We start from the raw sequence: 23,141 nt of genomic DNA on the forward strand, positions 1-23,141 counted from the left end.
CGCAGGCTCAGTAGCTGTGGCACATGGGCTTAGTTGCTCGGCAGCACATGGGATCTTCCCGGACCAGGGATGGAACCCGTGTCTCCTGCATTGGCAGGCAGATTCTTAACCACTGTGCCACCAGGAAAGTCCCAGTAGTAGTTGTAAGGACAACTGGCCCGAGGCAGGGGAACACAATCAGATTCACAGGTTGCATCAGACCGAAACTCTCCGGATCACCCAGTTCCAGGAAATAACCTGGGGACTTTGAACCCAGCCCAGCCTTCCCGCCTTTCAAGGGGCGGGACTAACTGTCCCCCAGGATACCAGAAAAGACCATCAAATAAGGAATACCCTGCGCCCTCCCAGATTCACCACACCCCTTTCCCTTCTTCCCCTATAAAATCTTGCCCAACCCTCGCCCGGGTGCGACTTCTCTGGCCCCTTTCTCTCGGATCAGTGAACCTCGCCCGGGAGCGCTCCCTAATAAAGCTCACTTGAAGCTTTCCTGTTTTCGCGGTGCCGTTTGTTAAGATCCGACCTTACAGTAGTTACTTATTATTGCAAAGGAGAAGCAGCAATGTTTGGAAATTTTCTCCATAGTACAGATTCCAAGATTTATATTTTCTTTTGTGAATTGAGAATTGTTATACCATCGATGTTTGATTCGGAAAGAAAAGCACACACAAAAACACAATTCAGTGTGTTTGTGCAAATACTCTGGAGTCAGAGCGTCCTGGGCAATAGAATGAAATACCTTTTTGGGTGTCAGAATTTAGCGGAAAGGGGATTCTAGGCATTTTGTATTTATTTCAGTGGCACATTTTTCAGGTTTGTACAACAGTTATTTGATTACGTGTCTGTCTCCTCCATTAGGGTCTGCGTACAAATCTTGTCTTAAATCATCTTTGAATTTGCAATACAGTGGACACTCCACAGATGGTTGAACTGATGCACCTTGTCCACGGGGGTCCAAAAGGACTCTATGTAGAGGAACGGATAAGTCGGAAGGAGGAGGAAAGACCTCGGATCCATTGCCAAGGAGAGGAGAGCTGCACAGGTGTGGGAGCCACGAGGGTCCTAAGGCTTCAGTCCGACGCAAGGTGGTAGAGAACCACTTCTTTCCTTCTCCCGGCCCGGTAGGGTCACTTCCGGGAGGGGGAGGCGAGACAAGAGGAGGCGTGCAGGGAAGGAAGCAGTTTACGCCGCACCAGGCGGAAGTGTGCCAAAGGTTTTGGTGCTGCCGCTTCCGGTCCGGGTAAAGGCTGCTGAGGTATGCTGCATGGTCTGTGTCGGGCTGGGACAGCTTTCTGAGGGCAAGTCAACGGGTCAAGAGGCGAGCACCGGCGTGTAGACTCAGAAGTCTAGAGTCTAGTGGTAAGATCGGAAAAACAACCAGGAACTTGAATACGATCTAACCTCTGTTTCCGAGGGGGTAACTTCAACAGGGAACCCCTCTGCCCTGGTAACGGCCAAAGAGGAGATGGCGCCAGTCAGGGAGCGGCCGTGGCCGACAAAGTGAGGAAGCGCGAAGGCGGAGCAGCCAGAGAATCCTCGGGAGAAAACACCAGAGCCATCGCTGCCGCCACCACCGCTACCACCATGGAAGGAGCAAAGCCGACATTGCAGCTCGTGTACCAGGCAGTGCAGGCGCTCTACCACGACCCAGATCCCAGCGGAAAGGAGCGCGCCTCGTTTTGGCTTGGGGAGTTGCAGCGTTCGGTGAGGGGCCGAGAGAGGCCATTCTGCGCCGCGGGGCAAGGGCGGGGTGGGACCTCGGCTGGAGCCGGCGCCCGGCCGTTGGCCTCCTTAGGTCCTCCTTGGGGAGGAGCTGCTGCCGCGGGGTGGGGCTGCGAAGCTACATCTACGCGGCTTTTCGGAAACTAGTTGCAGCTGGCCGGTCGCGAAGTGGCCCTTTCCCCACCCCGTAGAATCTGGTTTGTAGGTCCTGTACTTCTCGCTCGTAGCTTCGATCTGGTCCTCTAAGTTTCACCCTTGCTACTACTTGTTTCTTAGGCCTTGCTTTTCCGTTTTGTCTTTCTTCAACCAAATCCAATCCCAGTCTTTCTCTGTCTTCCACTTAAGGATGTTTTATCCGTCTCTCTTCGGTGTCCAGGTGTTACTCCGGCAATTCCTTCCCACTCATAGCCTTACATCTCACTGTTTCTTGCTGCTTTTCACTCTAGTTTGAGTACATTATTCTCGAAACTTCTCAGGTTTCTAGATCCTTGTACACGTGAGTTTTCCCCGTGTTTTGGAGTGCAACATAACGTAAAGAAAAAAAAATCAATTCTCGTTTCAGAAAATCTTTGCAGTTCTCATTTTGCAGCATATTGGTTTTCTAACCTTCTCTTTCCCCTGATTTTTAGCTTCTTTATAAGATACGGGTATCGTAGCTGCCTTGATTATTACAGATAATTGTGTCAGCATCCAATGAGGGGGTTAATTGCAACCTATTATACTTATTGTATTTCTGCGTTCTTTGAATCTCGTGTATTATATTTCCTCCTCTAATTTTCCTACTTACCCTTGCAGTGCTTTAATTCAGTGTGATAATGTGTACTTGGTCATATTGCTGACTTTACCTTTTTTATTTTTGCATTTTATATGCCTAAGTATGTTTTAAATTTTGCTCCCTCCCCTTCCATTTCTTTTTTTAAACTCATAACTAGTTCTTAAAGATGCTCTGCCCTTTTGAATCAGCTCCTAGGCTGTGAGTGCATAATAAGTATTTTAAAATTTGCAACTTTGAATATTACACTTAAAAAAAAAATCGGGAACCCAAGTCCTGGGTGACCTCATGGGAAGAGAAAGGAATAAGACTCACTGTAGGCTACACAGGAAAATCATTCATATGTGGTCTGTCTTAGTGTTTAGTTAGTTTTTGTGATCTGGGGAGCCACACGTCCCTTATCTTAAAGTTTTCAAAGTAAAAATAGGAGAAATGCTACACCATACCAAAAGTCAGCCTTCCCTACTAAACCTGCTTATTGCTGTATGTATTTTAAATCAGTATTTTAGTGCTTACCATGTACCAGCAACTGCTAGGTGTTGGTATATGGAAATGAACCAGACCAAAAAAATATTTGCTTGGCACAAAAACATCTTTGCTTGTGATGTTTAAACGAGTTAATACCTACAAAGAGCTTAACAAAGTTCTTGGAACCTAGAACTCAAAATATGTTAGTAATTGTTATTTAAATATTAGTCACTTAGTTTCCACTAGTCTCTGTTACAGCCTTACATCATCACCATCATCACTATTATCACTATTTACAGTCAGGTCCCAACAGGAACAGATGGCACACTTGAAATAGGCTAATTTGAGGAGCGTTTGTTTTATAAAGGTACTGTTTATAAAGATGTGGATATAATGGGGTACCACAAAAGATAGTGTAGTACCCTGTAGCCAAACTGTTAACAGCCCTAAGCTGTTAACAGCCAGAAGAGGTAAGAGAGAGAGTGGTTACTTCTTGGACTCTCAGGAGAAGTATGGAGTTGGCTGCCTTGAGAGGAATTATAGTTTTCAGTTGAAGGGACATAGCCAGCATGAGGTGATTCTGCAGGGAGGAAGCTGGAGGAATAAATATCTACACCTTATTCTCCTAACTTCCTCCTGGAATTCCCCATTGGGCAAACCTAACCCTAAGCTAGGGGACTCAGGAACCTGTTGATCTGTTCCATAGAGGTCAGCATACTGGGGCAGAAAACATGGTAGAGAAGAGTGGAAAAGTGGACCTGGAAAATAGTACAGTCACACATCATAATTTTTAGGCAACTTCAGCATCTGGATTGACAATTCAGCTAACACTTTGGCTTCTTAATTCCTTTACTTTTTTCTAAGCCACCTGGTCACACAGTCACATCTTGGATCTTGTCATTGCTAAAAAGTCACCAACCTCCCCTAAATCACTAACGCACGCATTGAGCTCCGATCACACAACCAACTGAAATTCTTCTAGTTTGCTGGCTCAGGAATCTCAAGTAACGTCATGTAATAGTTTTTACTTTTTTGAAATCTTACATAATTTTAATTTTATCAAAATAAAAAACTTATTAATTTATTGTTAATTTAGTAATAAAAGTTACTGTTAAAATTTTAAAGATTTAAGCCAAACTTTAAAAACTTTCTAAAGTTATAAAATGGGAATAGTTTTACAAGATTTAGGAAGAAAAAAGAGCAGTTTCATAGTTTCTCCTATGAAAGATGAGGATTTAGGCTTCCTCTGCTTCCTAACACCCCATCACTCATAGGTATACCTGTGGTATACCACATTTTTGGTTAACATAGGTATACCACATTTCTGGTTAAATCATTACACATTGTGAATCATGAAGTGTGTATACCATGATAATTTCTTTTTTGTGCAACTTTTTTTTTTTGGTGGTGATCATTACCTTTTTCTTTTTTTCACGTTTGCCTTATTTTCTATATATCTACAGTAATTCATCCCAAACTCTCTGTTAGTAAGTGTAAATATCCTCTTAGTGTGTTCACACTGGTAATCTGTTTCCTTTTTTGGTGGAAGGAAACCTCTCCCGAGAGCCCTCTATCTCCCTGCTTCAATCTGGCCTGGTTGTTCTCCAGGTCTCTTGCATAATTATTCTGGCATCTCACTGTCCTAGGGAATTCCTTTTTCTTTCTTGTATTGGATGTGCTGAATCCTGGATCCCATGATCTTTTCTTGAATTACTCCCTCATTTGACAGATAATTGAGAGGGGAAACTTCATCTCTTCTCTCTCATTGTTGGTCTTTTTTCTTGGACCACTTTTACCCTGAGAGTTCTCTAGTCTTCTGCCTGGAGGTTATGAACTAGGCTGCCAGTGGCAGGTAGGAGAATGAACTGGAGGATGAATCTAAACGCTAAGTATGTAGACTTTAGTTTATTTAATCTGTTTTCAGTATGATACTCCTGTCCTTAGGTGAGTCTGTTGTCCAAGAGTCCAGAGTCCCTCTACTTCAGTCTCTGCAAAGTAAACCTTGAGTTTTCTGTGATGGTGGGAGGATAGTATAGTAGCCTGGCCCCTCAGAGTCAGGGAGAAAATCTAGGAAACTAAACCGCTTACACAGATTTTGAAGCCATTCCTTTGTTATTTGTCCTATCTGTGCATCTGTCTTCAGGTGTATCTCAGTACTTCTAATTCTTGAGCCTTACTGGGATTTTGGAATTAGTTTGCCTCTTGGCTGGAATTAGTTTGCCTCTTGGCTTCCCCCATTCTTATCCCTTCCCCCTCCCTGCTACCAGGCAATTTCAGCTTTCTCAGACCTTCTCTGAGAGTTAACACTCACCCAGCAGCTTTCTCCTTTTCACAGTTTTGTTAATATCATTCGTGTTTCCATTTTCTGTCCTTGTGGGTTCCCTCATCCTTGGGGAAAAAAAATCTTTTTACTCTGATTTTGGAGGGAATTTGAGGGCAAACAGATGTTTCAATCAGTTAAATTGTGTTAAACAGAAGTCTTAGTTCTTGAATTTCATCAAAACCTTATCTCATTAACTGGCCCTTTTTCTTTGTTAGGTCTTGTCTTTTTCCAGGGACTGTCGTTCTCATCCCTTTCTTCAATATACCACCAACCCTTCACCTCTGATTTGGTAGAACTTGAGCATGTGTATCCAATTGCTTCTTCTGTCTGATTTTAGTGCTCTGCATCTTATTATGTCAATTCTCAGGAACCTTGATCTTTTGGTTATCCTGTGTCTCACTTGTATCCTAAAACTCCCTCTTTACTGGATCCTTCCCATCAGCATTCATACAGCTGTAGTATCTCCCAGAATAAGCAAATGGTTTTTTGTGGGGAGGGGATGCAGCCTTTGTCTGGTTATATGATTTTTAAATTTTTTTCTTACCTTTGGACTTTTACTATTACTTTTCCCCAATCCTGTCTTCAAATGAAGAAACTAGCCCATCTTTTCAAAGCCTAGCTAGCTTAAATTCTTTCTCCTTAAAGTCTTAACAGATTCTCTTCCGCTGAAAGTCATTTCTGCCCCTGCCCCAACACCGAAAGCACTTTAATTGTATTTATCATTTTTTTAACGTTTTTGAAAATTTGTTTTGTCTCCCCCAATAGAGAGTAGGATCTTTTCAGATGTTTATATAATCTGATACCCATAGTTGAAGGAATAAACCATGATTATTAAGAAATGATCAGGCTTCCCTGGTGGTGCAGTGGTTGAGAGTCCGCCTGCAGATAAAGGGGACACGGGTTCGTGCCCCGGCCCGGGAATATCCCACATGCCGCGGAGCCAAGGACGCTAAGCCTGCGCGTCCGGAGCCTGTGCTCCGCAACGGGAGAGGCCACAACAGTGAGAGGCCCGCGTACCGCAAAAAAAAAAAAAAAATCAAGATCTCTGACAGTTTCTTTTTGAACATCTTTATTGGAGTATAATTGCTTTACAAGGGTGTGTTAGTTTCTGCTTTGTAACAAAGTGAATCAGCTATACATATACATATATCCCCATATCTCCTCCCTCTTGCGTCTCCCTCCCACTCTCCCTATCCCACCCCTCTAGGTGGACACAAAGCACGGAGCTGATCTCCCTGTGCTATGCAGCTGCTTCCCACTAGCTATCTATTTCACACTTGGTAGTATATATGAGTCCATGCCACTCTTTCACTTCGTCCCAGCTTACCCTTCCCCCTCCGTGTCCTCAAGTCCATTCTCTATGTCTGCGTCTTTATTCCTGTCCTGCCCCTAGGTTCTTTAGAACCTTTTTTTTTTTTTTTTTTAGATTCCATATATATGTGTTAGCATATGATATTTGTTTTTCTTTTTCTGACCTACTTCACTCTGTATGACAGACTCTAGGTCCATCCACCTCACTACAAATAACTCAATTTCGTTTCTTTTTATGGCTGAGTAATATTCCATTGAGTAATATATATGTGCCACATCTTCTTTATCCATTCATCTGTCGACGGACACTTAGGTTGCTTCCATGTCCTGGGTATTGTAAATAGAGCTGCAATGAACATTGTGGTACATGACTCATTTTGAATTATGGTTTTCTCAGGGTATATGCCCAGTATTGGGATTGCTGGATCGTATGGTAGTTCTATTTTTAGTTTTTTAAGGAACCTCCGTACTGTTCTCCATTGTGGCTGTATCAGTTTACATTCCCACCAACAGTGCAAGAGGGTTCCCTTTTCTCCACACCCTCTCCAGCATTTATTGTTTGTAGATTTTTTGATGATGGCCATTCTGACTAGTGTGAGGTGATACCTCATTGTAGTTTTGATTTGCATTTCTCTAATGATTAGTGATGTTGAGCATTCTTTCATGTGTTTGTTGGCAGTCTGTAGACACACAGTTTCTTAAAAATGTTCCTGAATGCATAGCTGCTTGTAGCACCTCCAAAGGGGCAGTTGGATGACTCAGATTTGTCTTTTTCTATAAATTTCATTTATTTTTGCTGCTTCTCTCTAACATATCTATGGATGATTGAAAATAAACAATATTATTCAGTCTCCTATGATGCTCTGTTTTCAGTCTTTCCAATCTTTTTTTAAAAAGCAGTCTTTATGAGGTAAGTTTTTATTACCCTCATTTTATGCTTTGAACAACTTGAGTACAGAAAAGGAGAGGAACTTTTTGACACAAAAAGCCTTTCTTGAAGTGGTCACTAAATGACATTTTAAACCAAAAATCTGTTTTAGAGTAGTCACAAAACATGCAGTGTAGTAGCACAGTGTTTTAATTTTCAATTTGAAATTGATAAAGAATTCCCTGGTGGTCCAGTGGTTAGGACTCTGTACTTTCACTCAGAGGGCCCCGGGTTCAGTCCCTGGTTGGGAAATTAAGATCCCACAAGCCGCGCACCGTGGCTGGGGAAAAAAAAAATCTACTTTAGTTGAAAACAGAAAATGTAGTAACTAAAATTATGCCATATAAAGTAGCATCCAAAACTGTACAGTCCCTAAGAAAATTAACAAAAAAATGGAATTGGTAAGGAACAGAATTTGCCTGGTTTGTTTCAAAACCACTTTGAATAATATATGTTTTGAAAAACTATTATCCTTACTTCCCTCTTCCCCATACTTACTAATCTTAGGGTCATTTAGTATAGTTACAATGATCCTGGTGACAATAGATTTGCTATAACGGTATAATTTGGACATGGTTCAGCCCATGCTATGAGTTAGCATCTTTTCTCTTTCTCTGGTATTTGTATAAAACAGCCATTTTCTGAAGAATCTACATTCATTAAGCTTTTTTTCCACCAAAATTCTTGGAAACAGCCTACAGCCATGTTTTTGTTTTATGGGATAGGCAGATATCACTGATGTCTTCCAAGTGTTTTAAAAGAAAAAATTATTTTGAGACAGATCTTAAAGGAAGCCTATTTTAACAGTGGACTGCTCTGAATACTTAGTAGTTTCCTTTGTCTACCTCTAGTAACCAAAATTAGTAGACAATGCAGAAACCAATGGAAGCAAAGACCATCTCTTTATAGGGCTAATTAATTGTGCTACTCATTTTTTTTTTTTTTTTTTTTTTTGCGGTACGCGGGCCTCTCACCGCTGTGGCCTCTCCCGTTGCGGAGCACAGGCTCCGGATGCGCAGGCTCAGCGGCCATGGCTCACGGGCCCAGCCGCTCCGCAGCATGTGGGATCCTCCCGGACCGGGGCACAAACCCGCGTCCCCTGCATCGGCAGGCGGACGCTCAACCACTGCGCCACCAGGGAAGCCCAGTCAAGTGACTCTTAAAACATAAACATGTTTTTGAAAGGCAAGCCTTCTAGAAAATAGAAAATGTTCGTGTACAACTTCTTTGGCGTCAGTTAGTTCAGTGAACATAGGAATACTGTATACTTTGCATTGCTGGAAAATGGGAGTGTGTAAGCAAATGATAAAAACCAAAGGCCTTTCAACTGAATAGTATACCACTCCGGCTATATTGTCTAATATGATTGCCATTACCCACATGGCTATTGTGGCTGTTTCAATTTAAGTTAATTAAAATGAAGTTAAAATCAATTCCTTAGTTGCACTGCCACATTCCAAGTCTTGGACAGTGCAGGTATAGTCATTTCATGTCCTTGTTGTATTGGAGCTTATGAATGAGAATTTGTCATGGTATTTCTGTTGGCATGATAGTCTGTTATCTGGTGGCATTCATCTGTATTTGGATTAGTTTATTTCTCATCTTCCCAGGCCTTGGACCAGAGTCAATGGTTTGAAACAGGATATAAAATCTGGATACTGCTACATTTTCTAAGTTGCCATTTTAACCATTTTTAGGCGTACAGTTCAGTGGCATTAAGTACATTCATGTTGTGCAGTCATCACCACCACCCATCTCTGGAACTTTTTCGTCTTCCCAAACTAAAACTCTACCTATTAAAGGATAATTCTCCATCCCCTCCTCTCTTCAGCCCCTGGTAACCACCATTCTACTTTTTTTTTCCTCTCGGAATTTGACTACTCCAATTACCTTATGAGTAGAATGATACAATATTTTCCTTTCGGTGTTTGGCTTATTTCACTTAGAATAATATCTTCAAGGTTCATCATGTTGTAGACTATGTCAGAATTTCATTCCTTTTTAAAAATTATGGTGAAATACACATAGCATAAAATTTACCACTTTAACCATTTTTAAGTGTGTAGTTCAGTGGCTTTAAGTACATTCACATTGTTGTGCAACCATCATCACCGTGCATCTCCAGAACGTTTTTCATCTTGTAAAAATGAAAATCTGTACCCATTAAAACACAGTTAACTAACCCCCCATTTCTCTCTCCCTACAGCCCCTGGCAACCACCATTCTGCTTTTTGTCTCCATGAACTTGACTACTCTAGGTACCTCATATAAGTAGAATCATACAGTATTTGTCCTTTTGTGACTGGCTTTTTTCACTTAACATAATGTTCTCAGGGTTCATCCATGTTGTAGAATGTGTCAGAATTTCATCCCTTTTTAAGGCTGAATAATATTGTATGTACCACATTTTGTTTACCTATTCATCTGTTGATACACACTTGGGTAGCTTCCACATTTTGGCTATTGTGAATACTGTTATGAGCACAGGTGTACAAATATATGTTGGAGTCCCTGCTTTCAATTCTTCTGAGTATATCACCAGAAGGGGAATTGCTGGATCATATGGTAATTCTATGTTTTTTTTGAGGAACTGACATACTATTTTCTAGATTTCACAGAATTTTAAGCTCTTGTTTTTTTTTTTTTGTTTTGTTTTGTTTTGGCCGAGCTATGTGGCACGCGGGATCTTAGTCCCCAACCTGGATCAAATCTGTGCCTCCTACAGTGGAAGTGTGGAGTCTTAACCAGTGGACCGCCAGAGAAGTCCCATAAGCTCTGTTGAACTTAAAAACATTTAATTCTTAGAAAGTTGCGCTTGCTCAGATTACCTCTCCTGTGTTTCCCTAGCTTGTACCCTGGTACTGAAATATTACCAAAGAGTGTTGTATTGTTATATAGGTGAAGTTCCAGAGAGAACCTTTATTTCTCTTTACTGGAAGCTCACAGTACTGCTAATGGGCATAATTTTGTAGTGTTTGGCATGCAGAACCCCTTGAAAGTACCAATTTAATTTTCCTCTTTCTGGTTAGACTTCCCAAAATGAAAACATTATGAAATTTGTATTTTTTTTTCTTTTGGTAAGAAATTTTCTGTTAACAGAGTTTACATTATATTTTTTACTTTTTTTTCCAAGCCCACTGCACTCTTCAGTTTTTCTCCATATTAACTGTTTACTTGTATTTTCTGTCTCAGCCATAGTTAACACCATTTATACAGATGGCCCTAAAGCAGAATACACTTAGAACTAGTCTTAAAAAGGTACATGTTTTTACATAAGCACTCAGAGTTTTCTAACACTATAATGCATTTTTTATTAAACCTTAAGCTAGACATCTCATATTTCTATACAGTTAAGAAACTTGAATCTTCAGCATTGTGTTAGTGTATGCTTAGTATGTCTGATAGTACTCTCATTCTTCAGGTTTATACGAATTGTTATAAAACTTGCTCAGATAGGCAGGAATAGAGACCGGTGACTAAAGGAAATCCATTTTCTATATTTTGGCTTTCAGAAAGCCTTCACATGGGCTACCCATTTGCTTCAAAAGCTTGAAATGGTTTCAAGCTTGGCATTTTCTACTTTTTTTTTTTTTGCGGTACGCGGGACTCTTACTGTTGTGGTTTCTCCCCGTTGCGGAGCACAGGCTCCAGACGCGCAGGCTCAGCGCGGTTCAGCCATGGCTCACGGGCCTAACCGCTCTGCGGCATGTGGGATCTTCCCGGACTGGGGCACGAACCCGTGTCCCCTGCATCGGCAGGCGGACTCTCAACCATTGCGCCACCAGGGAAGGCCCAACATTTTCTACTTCTTTTTGCGTTACGTTGGCCTTTCACTGTTGTGGCCTCTCCCGCTGCGGAGCACAGGCTCCGGACGCGCAGGCTCAGCCGCCATGGCTCACGGGCGCGGCATGTGGGATCTTCCCGGACCAGGGCACGAACCCGTGTCCCCTGCATCGGCAGGCAGACTCTCAACCACTGCGCCACCAGGGAAGCCCAACATTTTCTACTTTTAAAGCAGGGCTGCCTAATATAATTAGTAAGGCCCACAGTGAATTGATTATCAAGGAATGCATGCTTCAGTCACTCCAAACCCAAGCTGACCTTATGGATCCAGATTTATTTATCTTTTTTCAGGGCCCTTCTTGAGGTTAATATTCACATGCCTAGGTGGCTGAGGGTTTTTAATTTGGATAGGGATTCTTTACAGTTGTTGAGGAAAAATTTTGGCAAAATTTCTCAGTATCATATTATGTGTGAGCCACAGCTACAGATTTGAGCCAAAGTTTATTTGATAGAGGCCATTATGACACAGGATTGTTTGAAAATGCTTGTCCCAGAAATACTGGGATTTCATCAGAAACTCAGGAGACCACAGCATGCAGTGCTGTAGTCATTTGGTCTTACTGATTCCTTTCATTGAGATCAAGATAGAGTAATGCATATGGGCACTACCATCTGCCAACATTGTCATGAAGATAAGAGTGTTTGAGTATTTATCCTGGAATTTGAATAGCTTATGATGTTTTAAAGAATTATTTTTAGCCAGGAATCTCTTTCCTCCTATAAGGGAAATAATATCTCCCTCTTAATTATCTATTCAGTTATTATGGGGATGGCTGTGAAAATGTAAATTGGCTGAACTTATCTCTATAAATGAGCTTTTTTGCTTCTAGAAAACTTGTTTATGCATACATGGGTAGTCTATGGTTCTGGGAGCTTGCTTGGGGCTTTATGATTATTTTTCACTTACACTCTGCTTTTGGAGTTGGGAGTTGTTTACTTATCACTGCTGTGGTGAAGGTATTAGCTAAGTTTCATTTCACCATAGTTTCTGTATTTCAGACCATCTTGCAAAACAAATTTTTTGAAAGATAACAATTTTAGGTAGTGATGGTTTTCTTTTGAGATCTATAGCTTATATTTTTCCTAGTATCCACTCATATCATTTTCTCTTCTGAAAACCATCAGAAAGTACTTGTGACAGACCTAGCAATTTATCTTAAATTTGTAAAATTTTCATAAAGGATTAGATACAAAAACTTAAGACAGTTGACTGACAAAAAATTCCTTTCTCTTTTTCAGGTTAATAAGACTAGTTTGTTCTTTACCTGTCTCATGAAAATGACTTTTTCTTGATTTGGGAAATTCTGATTTTCTAGCTCTATACCATATTGGTACAAGGCATGTGTCTATAACGTTGGCAGTGTCTGATTGACTGTTATTTAGGGGTTCTTTTTACTGTGCTCTTGACTGGTCTGCTCCTCATTCCAGTATACTATAAATATTTATTTAATAGATGTATTATTCACTAATTGAAATGTTTTTAAAAAGTACAGCAGTCTTACACATTTATTCTTACTTATCAAATTTCATTGAAATATTTGTATTTCCAGAACGTAATTTTCTGTTTGCCAGAGCTCTTCTGTTTTCAGTGAAGTATTTTGAAGTAATGCTGCTTAATTTGAGGAGCTCTTGTATAGGATTAACTAGCAGCTCTGATCTGCTTCTGATTCTTGGCAGCTGATGAATCCTTAGCCCCCCGCCCCCCCATCAGGGTGTGTACGTGCAATGTTAAGGGTCTGCTCAGTGATTTCCGTTGATTAGGCAGTTTTCGAACTGTTAGTGTAGAAGTGAGTCTTGGAGCAGTCGTGACCGTTAAAGAAAAAAGGGCAAGTACTTTTAGGATCTGCTGTGAAGTATAATGAAAGACTTAGAGCATGTTAGTGAAAGGATTGCTGGGCCATAGCCTGCTTCATATTCATCACATAGTCATGGAAATATCTTTTGAAAAGACTGATAATAAAGGCCTGTTCTGCTACTGCTTTGTGAAATGGAAGATTGGAATTAGTTGCTTAAATGGAAAATGTTCTCTTGTTGCAGCCTCTTTGAAATGTGCTGCTAGTGGGAGCTGCAGCTTCCTCCTGCTGACTCTGAGCCCCAGGCTTCGGTTGAGATGGTCCTTTCAGAAATGTGGAGCTTAGTCCAAGCCTGGATTTCAGTGGGTAGCACCTGGCATCTGTGGCTAGAAAGTCCTATGAAGTGTAAGTGCTTTATTCTCTCCTTGTAAAGAATCCCTTTTCCTTTCTTCTTTCTGCAGCTTAGCAGAGGGGAAGAACAGTGAGCAATGTACTACAGTATCTGAGGTATCAGGATTTGGTTGCATTTTCTTAATGATTCAGTGATCAAAACAGGATTACTTGTTTTTTGGATGCCAACAATTCTTAAACCCTCCTGGAATTCAAAATAAAGGGACAAATTATGACCCCTTAATATATAGTACTGGCAGTATCATGCTGGGTAATTTTTCACTAACAGTTTACTTAGTAGACTGTGATATTCAAGTTTCCCAGGTTTCTTTAGAGGTCAGTTTTGTATTTCGTTCTTGTTCCAAAAGACAAATATTTGAAAAGAGAGGCACACTTGACCAGTGGGTGAGGCAGCATCAAGATAAATAAGGATGCTTGAAATGAGAAGACAGTTCTTTTTCACTTCGGTTCTACTTGACACATTTACACAAGGAGCAGTATGGGAATTTTCCTAAGACCGATTCCTCATAGAATTGTCCTAGGAAATACATATAGCTGCCATCTATATTTTAGTTTAGTTAAAAAACAGAAAACTATGATAACATAATGAGCGTTAGAAGATGCAAAGTTTATATTTGGTTTAGTTGCCTGGGGTTACCTGCTATTCTCCTTTTTTTTTTTCTATTTCAGAAATACTGGTAATATTTTAAAGTAAGGTCATTCCAGAAAAGACTCCGATTTTGGGGAGACTTTAAGTTTCCCTTCACTGAAATTTTTCTGAGATTCTTAAATCTTCCGATTTTGGCTAGGAAAATATTGAGCTTCTTCTCATTGCTAAAGCAAAATATATATTTAAAACAAAACAGAACCAAGGCTCCAACTGGGTAAGGCAAGTAAAGTTCTACAAATGAGGACTCTGAATGAAAAAGGTCCTTTCAGGGCCTTTGTTTTCTTTATCTGTAAACTGGTTTGCTTGTTTTTTCTTGCCCTTTCTCCCTCTAAACATTGTGGATTCTGTCCTTATAGCTTACTCCCAATCCAGTAAGTATCTCAGCTACCTAGTAAAAGAATGGGCTTCATGTTTGGGAAAACAAAGAGGTGTTACAGATTTATGAGATGATAGTATCTTGTCATTTTGCTTCATATTTAATAATTTAAAATATATTTGTTTAAATGGCTCTATGGCCAGGAGATTTTGAGAGAGGCAGAAATAATTAAGGTTGTTCTTTACTTTGTTTTTGTTTTTTTTTTTTTGCGGTACGCGGGCCTCTCACTGTTGTGGCCTCTCCCGTTGCGGAGCACAGGCTCCGGACGCGCAGGCTCAGCGTCCTTGGCTCACGGGCCCAGCCGCTCCTCAGCACGTGGGATCCTCCCGGACTGGGGCACGAACCTGTGACCCCTGCATCGGCAGGCGGACTCTCAACCACTGCGCCACCAGGAAAGCCCTGTTCTTTACTTTTGAAGAGCTTACAGTCTATTAAAAAAGGTGAACAAAGGCCCAAATAATTACAATATAAAGTTCTACAATTGAGCTGTTACAGTCAAGGGTACCTTGGTAGTAAGGAAAAAGGATTACTCCTCCAATATTTTCTCTTTATTTCTGGCTTTCAGGAGTTTGAATATGATGTGTTTAGCATTTGTTTGTTTGTTTGGGGGAGTGGGGGACAGTAACATTCTCTGTTGCCCTTGTCTACTGTAGTCTTTAGCAGTTCCAGTGTCCAGTGTTCTCATTGGTGGGGCTTTCTCAGTGATTCTGTCCTCCCCTGTGGCATTCATGCTCTGCCTTGCATCTGGCAGATCTTGTGCAGGATAAATTTTTTTTGCCCTTCCTTCAGTGGTAGGAGACCTCTGTGGTGTTATTGTTATAGTATCATGGGCTCAAGACGGTTTTATGCCCTGTCCTTTAGGGGTAGAGGTGTTTTTCTTTTACCCTTACTGCAACAGCAATGGGTCTTACTTAACCTATAAGCCTTGAGGGTAACATCATTTGCTGCCCTTCCCATACCAGTTAAGGCTTTTGTTCAGTAGGGGAGAAGGGTCTAGTCAGAGCTTTTTGTGTCCTTTCTGCTATTGTGGCTACTCCTGTCCTCCAAGACTGTACCACCAAAGAGGTTTTCTCTGGTCTCCTGCCCTACCCCCATTCTTTCTCCTGAGTATTTGGTGGAGGTGTGTGGATAAGAGCCTGTAGGTGGTTGTGAATTCCCCTTGTGTCCAAGAGTCCCATGGGTTTTATATGTACATACTAGCCCATACATATACAATTTTTAAAATCAATTTGTTAATAATTTTAATTGAATTTTTATTACCTGGTCATCTGGTGCCCCATATCTCTTTTCTTTGTTCTGCCACAGATGAGCCAACACTTGGTGAGGTGTCTTTAGATTTCAGTCTACTTGGTTGTCCTGGGACCTCAGCTTTCTGATGCATTTAAGAAAAGTTACTTTGTAGTTTATTTGCATTTATTTATTAACTCCAAAGCAATGTTCTTTTCCACTTTCTGCATCTTAGGAGAATGTGAAATTCCTCTCAGGTATATAGATTCATTTATTTTAAGCCCTACAAGATACTGTTGCTTTATATAGTCAGTGTTCACAGAGATTTACTTACATACTTAGCCTTTCCGTTACTCTTCATTCCTTCCTGATTTCCGTTTCTATCCAGAATTATTTTCATTCTGCTTGAAGAACACCCTTTAGTATTTTCTTTGTTCTATTGGTAATGAACTCTCTCCTTTTATTTTTTTTCTTTTGGTCCCAAAGTGTGTTAATTTTGTTGCATTTTGGAAGGATTTTTTGCTGGGTATAAGTAACCAATTGGCAATTATTTTCTTCCAGTACTTTGAAGATATTTGGTTCCCATTTTTTATTTTGGCAAGTCAGCTATCAGTCTAATTGTTCCTTTAAAGGTAATACATGTTTTTTCCTCTTGCCTTTAAGATTTTCCTTTTTGTCTTTAGCAGTTTTTTAGCAGTGTTATTTGATGTGCTTAGGTCTGGTTTTCCTATTCTTAGGGTTTACAGAGTTTCTTAAACTGTGGCTTATTGTCTTATTAGTTTGGAAATTCCTCAGCCATTATGTTTAAATAGTGTCCCATTTTTTTCTTTTCCTTCTGAGATTTCAGTCATGTTTGTTAGACTTTTTCACTATGTCCCATATGTCACTTGCATTCTTCCTATTCTTTACCTTTATTCTTTTTTGAGTTTGTGCTTCAGGTCTTATTTTATATTGACCTATTCTCTAGCACAGTAATCTTTTCTTCAGTCGTCTGATTTGCTATTCAGCCCTTCCATTTGGGTCTTAATTTCAGTTACTGTATTTTTCAGTTCTAGAATTTCCCTTTGATTCTTTCTTTAGATTCCATTTCTTAATGCAAATTCCAATCCGTCTTCTAATTTCTTGAATACGTTAATCAGCTATTTAATTTTTCCCAATTGTTTATTTTGAAAAATTCATAACTTGAAAGAATTGTATAGTGAACACTGATTCATGATAAGCCCTTCTCAAATTGCCTGTTCCCATTTGCTTTCTCTCTTTTTTCTTTCTTTCTCTCCCTTTTGGAAGTAAATTGCAGATTTTATAATGCTGTACCCCTAAACATTTTGACATATAGCTCGTAAGAACAAAGACATTCTACTAAACTAAAACCATTGTCACATTAAAGAAATTTAACATTGATATACAATAATATTATCTAATATACATTTCATATTCAAATTTGCCAGTGTTTCAGTTACAGATGTCTAGCTTTTTTTTTTTTTTTTTTTGTGGTACGCGGGCCTTTCACTGTTGTGGCCTCTCCCGTTGCGGAGTATAGGCTCCGGACGTGCAGGCTCAGCGGCCATGGCTCACGGGCCTAGCCGCTCCGCGGCATGTGGGATCTTCCCGGACCGGGGCATGAACCTGTGTCCCCTGCATCGGCAGGCGGACTCTCAACCACTGCGCCACCAGGGAAGCCCCAGATTTCTAGCTTTTTAAAAATTTTACTTTCCCTAATCCAGGATCCAATCAAGGATAATGCATTGCTTTTAGGTGTTATGTCACTTTAGTTTCCTGGGGTATTTTTTTTTTCCTTTTATGATAATGACATTCAAAAACAAATCCAGGCCCATTTTGTCTTTAATATGACCAACTCGCTATTTTGCTTTGTCTGGTTGTTTCCTCATGATTATATTCAACTTAAACAGTTTTTGGAAAAATACTACATGAACGAAAAATTGTTGTTTTCAGTGAATCACATCAAGAGTCACTTAAAATCTCTTTGTCCCATTATTGGTGATGTTAAGTTTTATCATTTTGGTTGAGACATCACAGTTATTTTAGTCCTCATCTGATAATTCCGTTATCTAGACAGGTTATTTTCTATTGTCTGTTTCCATCCCCAACCCTCCCTTTTTTGCTTTCATTTGATAAATACTGGATATATTGTTTATGAAAAGTTGAAGAGATAATAAATGATGTTTTTCCCCTGAGGTAATTTCTTTTGCTTCTGGCAGGTCTATATGATAGGACCAGATCCCTTTAGTTTGTGAAGGGATTGAGCAGATTCTAAACTGTGTGTTTCTTTTTTGTAAAATATACATGACATCAAATTTACCATTCTAACTATTTTAAAGTGTACAACTCAGTGAGAGTAAGTATATTCATGTTGTTTTATGACCACCAACACAAGCAATCTCCAGAATTTTTTTATCTTCTACAAGTAAAACTTTGTACCCATTAAATGATAACGCTGCCCATTCCCCCTCCCATCAACCCTTGGCAACCAAAATTCTAACTTTGTCTCTATGAATTTGACTACTTCAGGTACCTCATGTAAGTGGAATCATACAATATTTGTCCTTTTGTGTCAAGCTTATTTTACTAAGCATAATGTCCTCAAAGTTCATCCATGTTATGGCATGTAATGGTACTTCCTTCCTTTTTAAAGCTGAATAATAGTCCACTGTATGTATCTGCCACATTTTGTTTATCCATTCTTCTGTCAATGAACATTTGAGTTGTTTTCAACTTTTGGTTATTGTGAAATATGCTGCTATGAACATTGGTGTATAAATATCTGTTTGAGTCCCTGCTTTTGATTGTTTTGGCTATATACCCAAAAGTGGAATTGCTGCATTATGTGGTAATTTTTTTTTTTATAATGAATCATTTATTTACCTTTATTGACATCTTTATTTCTTCTTATAGCTAAGTTACTAGCTGGTGTTCTTTCATTTCAATCTTCAGGACTACTCAGTAACGTTTTTTCGCAGTGCAGGTCTAGTGGTAACAAATTCCCTTATCTTTTGTTTATCTGGAAATGTCTTAATCTGCCTCACTTTAGAAGGACAGTTTTGCCAGGTATAGGATTCTTGGCTGACAGCTTTTTTTTTCTCTTAACACTTTGAATATATTAGCCCACCGCCTTCTGAACTTCAAAGTTTCTGATAACAAATCTGTCCAAAATCTTCTCAAGGATCACTTGAATGTGATGAATTGATTCTCTCTTGCTGCTTATTATGTGGTAATTTTATTTTTAATTTTTTGAGGAACTGCCATACTATTTTCCATATTGGCTGCACTATTTTACATTCCCACTAGCAATGTGCATTGTTACAATTTCTCTACTCATCAACACTTGGGTTTTTTGTTTGTTTGTTTGTTTGTTTGTTTGTTTTGACCATGTTGCAGCCTGTGGGATCTTAGTTCCCTGACCAGGAATCAAACCCATGCCCCCTGCAGTGGAAGTGCGGAGTCTCAACTGCTGGACTGCCAGGGAAGTCCCTGCCTATTTTTTTAAAAATTATTTTATTTATTTTATTTTATGCTGCATTGGGTCTTCATTGCTACACACAGGCTTTCTCTAGCTGCAGTGAGCGGGGGCTACTCTTCTTTGTGGTGCGCGGGCTTCTCATTGCAGTGGTATCTCTTGTTGTGGAGCACGGGTTCTAGGTGCGAGGGCTTCAGTAGTTGTGACACGCCGGCTCAGTAGTCGTGGCTTGCGGGCTCTAGAGCGCAGGTTGAGTAGTTGTGGTGCACGGGCTTAGTTGTTCGTGGCACGTGGGATCTTCCCAGACCAGGGCTTGGACCCATGTCCCCGGTGTCAGCGGGTGGGTTCTTAACCACTGCACCACCAGGGAAGTCCCTGTGCCTAGTTTTAAATTGGGTTGTTTGGTTTTGTTGTTGTTGTTGTGTTGTAGTAGTTCTTTATATATTCTGAATATTAACCCCTTATCAGATACGTCAGTTGCAAATATTTTCTCCCACTCTGTGGGTTGCCTTCTCATACTGATTATATCTTTTAATGATGAATAGAAGTTTAAAATTTTGATGTAGTCCAATTTAGGTGTTTTTACTTTTGTTGCTTGTGGGTTTTTTTTTTTTTTTTGGCTTTGCTCCGTGGCATGCAGGATCTTAGTTCCCTGACTAGGGATCGAACCCCATGCCCTATGCATTGGAAGCACAGAGTCCTAACTACTGGACCACCAGGGAATTCCCTGTTGCTTGTGCTTTTGATCCAAGAAATCATTGCCAAATTTAATGCACATATAGCTTTCCCCCCCATGAGTTTTATAGTTTTAGGTCTTACATTTAAGTTTTGATCCATTTTGAGTTAATTTTTGTATATGATGTTCTGTTCTTGTTGAAAATCACTTGACCATATATGCACGGATTCATTTCTGGGCTCTCTATTCTGTTCCAGTGGTCTTGTGTCTGTCTTTATGCCAGTACTAAACTTTTTTTTTTTTTTGGTGGCAAAAACACAAAATATGAAATTCAACCTCCCAACAGTTTGCAAGTGTACAGAGCAATATTTTGCAAGCATACAGTGCAATATTGTTGACCACATGCGTGCTGTGTAGCGGATCCCCCTGAGCCCCCCACATCCTACATGACTGAAACTCTGCATCCACTGAACAACTCTCCACCTCCTCCTCCTAGCCCCTGAGTTTGACTACTTTAGATAGCTCATGTAAATGGAATCATGCAGCATTTGCCATTTTATGAGTGACGTATTCTACTTGGCACAATACCCTCAAGGTTCATCTATGCCTTTGCAGCACATGACAGGATTTTTAAGGCTAAGTGATAATCCATTAAGACTGAATGGATACTCCATTCCATGTATGTATCACATTTTCTTTATCCATTCATCCATTGATGGACATTTAGTTTGCTTCCACCTCTTTGCTTTTGTGAATAATGCTGCAGTGAACGTGGGTGTGCAAATATCTTTTTGAGATGTTATTTTCAATTCTTTTGGGTATATATCCAGAAGTGGAGTTGCTGGATCACATGTTAGTTACATTTTAAATTTTTTGAAGAATCTCCGTACTGTTTTCCATAGTGTCTGCACTATTTTATATTACCATCAACAGTGCATAAGAGTTCCAATATCTCCACATCCTCACCAACATTTATTTTCTGGTTTCTTTTTCTTTTTTTTTTTCTTTTTTTTTTTTTTGCGGTACGCGGGCCTCACACTGCTGTGGCCTCTCCCGTTGCGGAGCACAGGCTCCAGACGTGCAGGCTCAGCGGCCATGGCTCATGGGCCCAGCTGCTCCGCGGCATGTGGGATCTTCCCGGACCGGGGCACAAACCCGCGTCCCCTGCACCGGCAGGCGGACTCTCAACCACTGCGCCACCAGGGAAGCCCTCTGGTTTCTTTTGATAGTGGCCATCTTAACAGGTATGAAGTGATATCTGATTGTGCTTTTGATTTACATTTCCCTGATGACTAGTCATGTTAGCATCTTTTTGTGCTTGTTGGCCATGTTTATACATGTCTTTAGAGAAATTTTTTTTTCAAGCCCTTTGCCCAATTTAAAATTGGGTTATTGGTTTTTATGTTGTTGAGTTGTAGAAATTCTTTGTATATTCTGGATATTAACTCCTTGTCAGATGTATGGTTTGCAAATATTTTCTCCCATTCCATAGATTGCTTTCTCACTCTGGATTTTGTGTTACGCAGAAGTTTTTAGAGTTTGATGTAGTCCTATTTGTTTTATTTTTGCTTTTGTTTCTTGTGGTTTTGTTGTCATATCCATGAAGTCATCATCAAATCCAGTGTCATGAAATTTCTTGTCCCCCATGCTTTCTTCTTGGAGTTATAGTTTCAGGTGTTACATTTAGGTCTTTAATCCATTGTGAGCTAATTTTTGTATATGATGTATACATATACATAGGTATGTATGTATACATACATACATACATACATATATATATGTATGTATATATACATACATATACATGATGTATACATATACATCTTTCTTTTGTCTATGGATATCCCTTTTCCCAACAGTATTCATTGAAGAGACTCTCCCTTCCCCATCTTATAGTTTTCTCATCCTTGTTGAAGATGATTTGTCTATATTTTCGAGGGTTTATTTATTGGTGCTCTGTTTTTTCCCATTGGTCTATATATCTGTCTTTATGCCAGTACCATACTCTTTTGATTGCTGTGGTTTCATAATAAATTTTGAAATCAAGGAAATATGAGACCTCCAATTTTGTTCTTAGCTGTTTGGGACCCCTTGAGATTCCATATGAATTTTTCGATGAATTTTTCTCTTTCTGCAAAATAAGTCCTTAGGATTTTGATAGGGATTGCATTGAATCTGTAGAGCACTTTTGATAGTATTAACAACTGTAGTAAGTCTTCTAATCCTTGAACCCAGGATGTCTTTTCATTTATTAGTGTCTTCCTTAATTTCTTTCACAAGTATTTTATAGTTTTCAGTGTACAGCTTGCTTTATTCCTGAGTATTTTGTTCTTTTTGGAAGCTGTTGTATATGCAGTTTTCTTAACTTCGTTTTCAGATCGTTCGTTGTCAGTATATAAAAACAACTGATTTGGGGGTGTTGACTTTGTATTTTGCAACTTTGATGAATTCATTTATTAGTTCTAACAGGTTTTGGGGAATCTTGGGGGGTATCTACATATAAGATCATGTCGTATATCAACAGTCATCATTTGACCTTTTCCTGTCCAATCGGGATGCCTTTTATTTGTTTTTCTTACCGAATTGCTCTGGCTAGAACTTCTAGTACTATGCTGAATAGGAGTGGCAAAAGTGGGCATCTTTGTCTTGTTCCTGATCTTATAGAGTTTTGAAAAGTTTTCAGTCTTTGAACATTGAATATGATGTTCATTGTGGAGTTTTCATATGTAGTCTTTACTACGTTGAGACAGTTTCCTTCTTTACCTAGTTTGTTGAGTGTCTTTATCATGAAAGGGTGACAGCTTTTGTCAAATGCTTTTCTGCATCAGTTGAGATAGTTATGTGGTTTTCCCCCCTTTATTCTGTTAATATGGTGCATTACATTGTTTGATTTTTGTATGTTGAGCCACCCTTGCATTTCAGGAATCAATCCCACTTGGTCATGGTGTATAATTCTTTAATACACTGTTGAATTCAGTTTGATACTATTTTTTTGAAGTTTTTTTTCCATTAGTATTCATAAGGGATATTGGTCTGTAGGTGTTACTTTGTTTTTTGGGGTTTTTTTTGCGGTACGCGGGCCTCTCACTGTTGTGGCCTCTCTGGTTGCGGAGCATAGGCTCCGGATGCACAGGCTCAGCGGCCAGGCTCACGGGCCTAGCCGCTCCGCG

At 39.9% G+C, this 23,141-nt stretch overlaps 1 protein-coding gene across 1 annotated transcript in view; it reads left to right on the forward strand.

Moving 5' to 3' along the window:
* The first annotated feature begins 423 nt into the window (after positions 1–423).
* Positions 424–23,141, forward strand: part of TNPO3 (transportin 3) — an 82,727-nt gene continuing 60,009 nt past the window's right edge. Inside the window, 1 exon segment of the mRNA XM_022581415.3 lies at positions 424–1,701. Coding sequence (XP_022437123.2) covers positions 1,582–1,701 — 120 coding nt within the window. The 5' untranslated portion in view covers positions 424–1,581.

Source organism: Delphinapterus leucas, chromosome 9, assembly GCF_059928025.1.
Source record: "Delphinapterus leucas isolate spDelLeu-1000000601 "Yukka" chromosome 9, BTC_Dleu_Yukka2, whole genome shotgun sequence".
NCBI classification, from domain to species: Eukaryota; Metazoa; Chordata; class Mammalia; order Artiodactyla; family Monodontidae; genus Delphinapterus; species Delphinapterus leucas.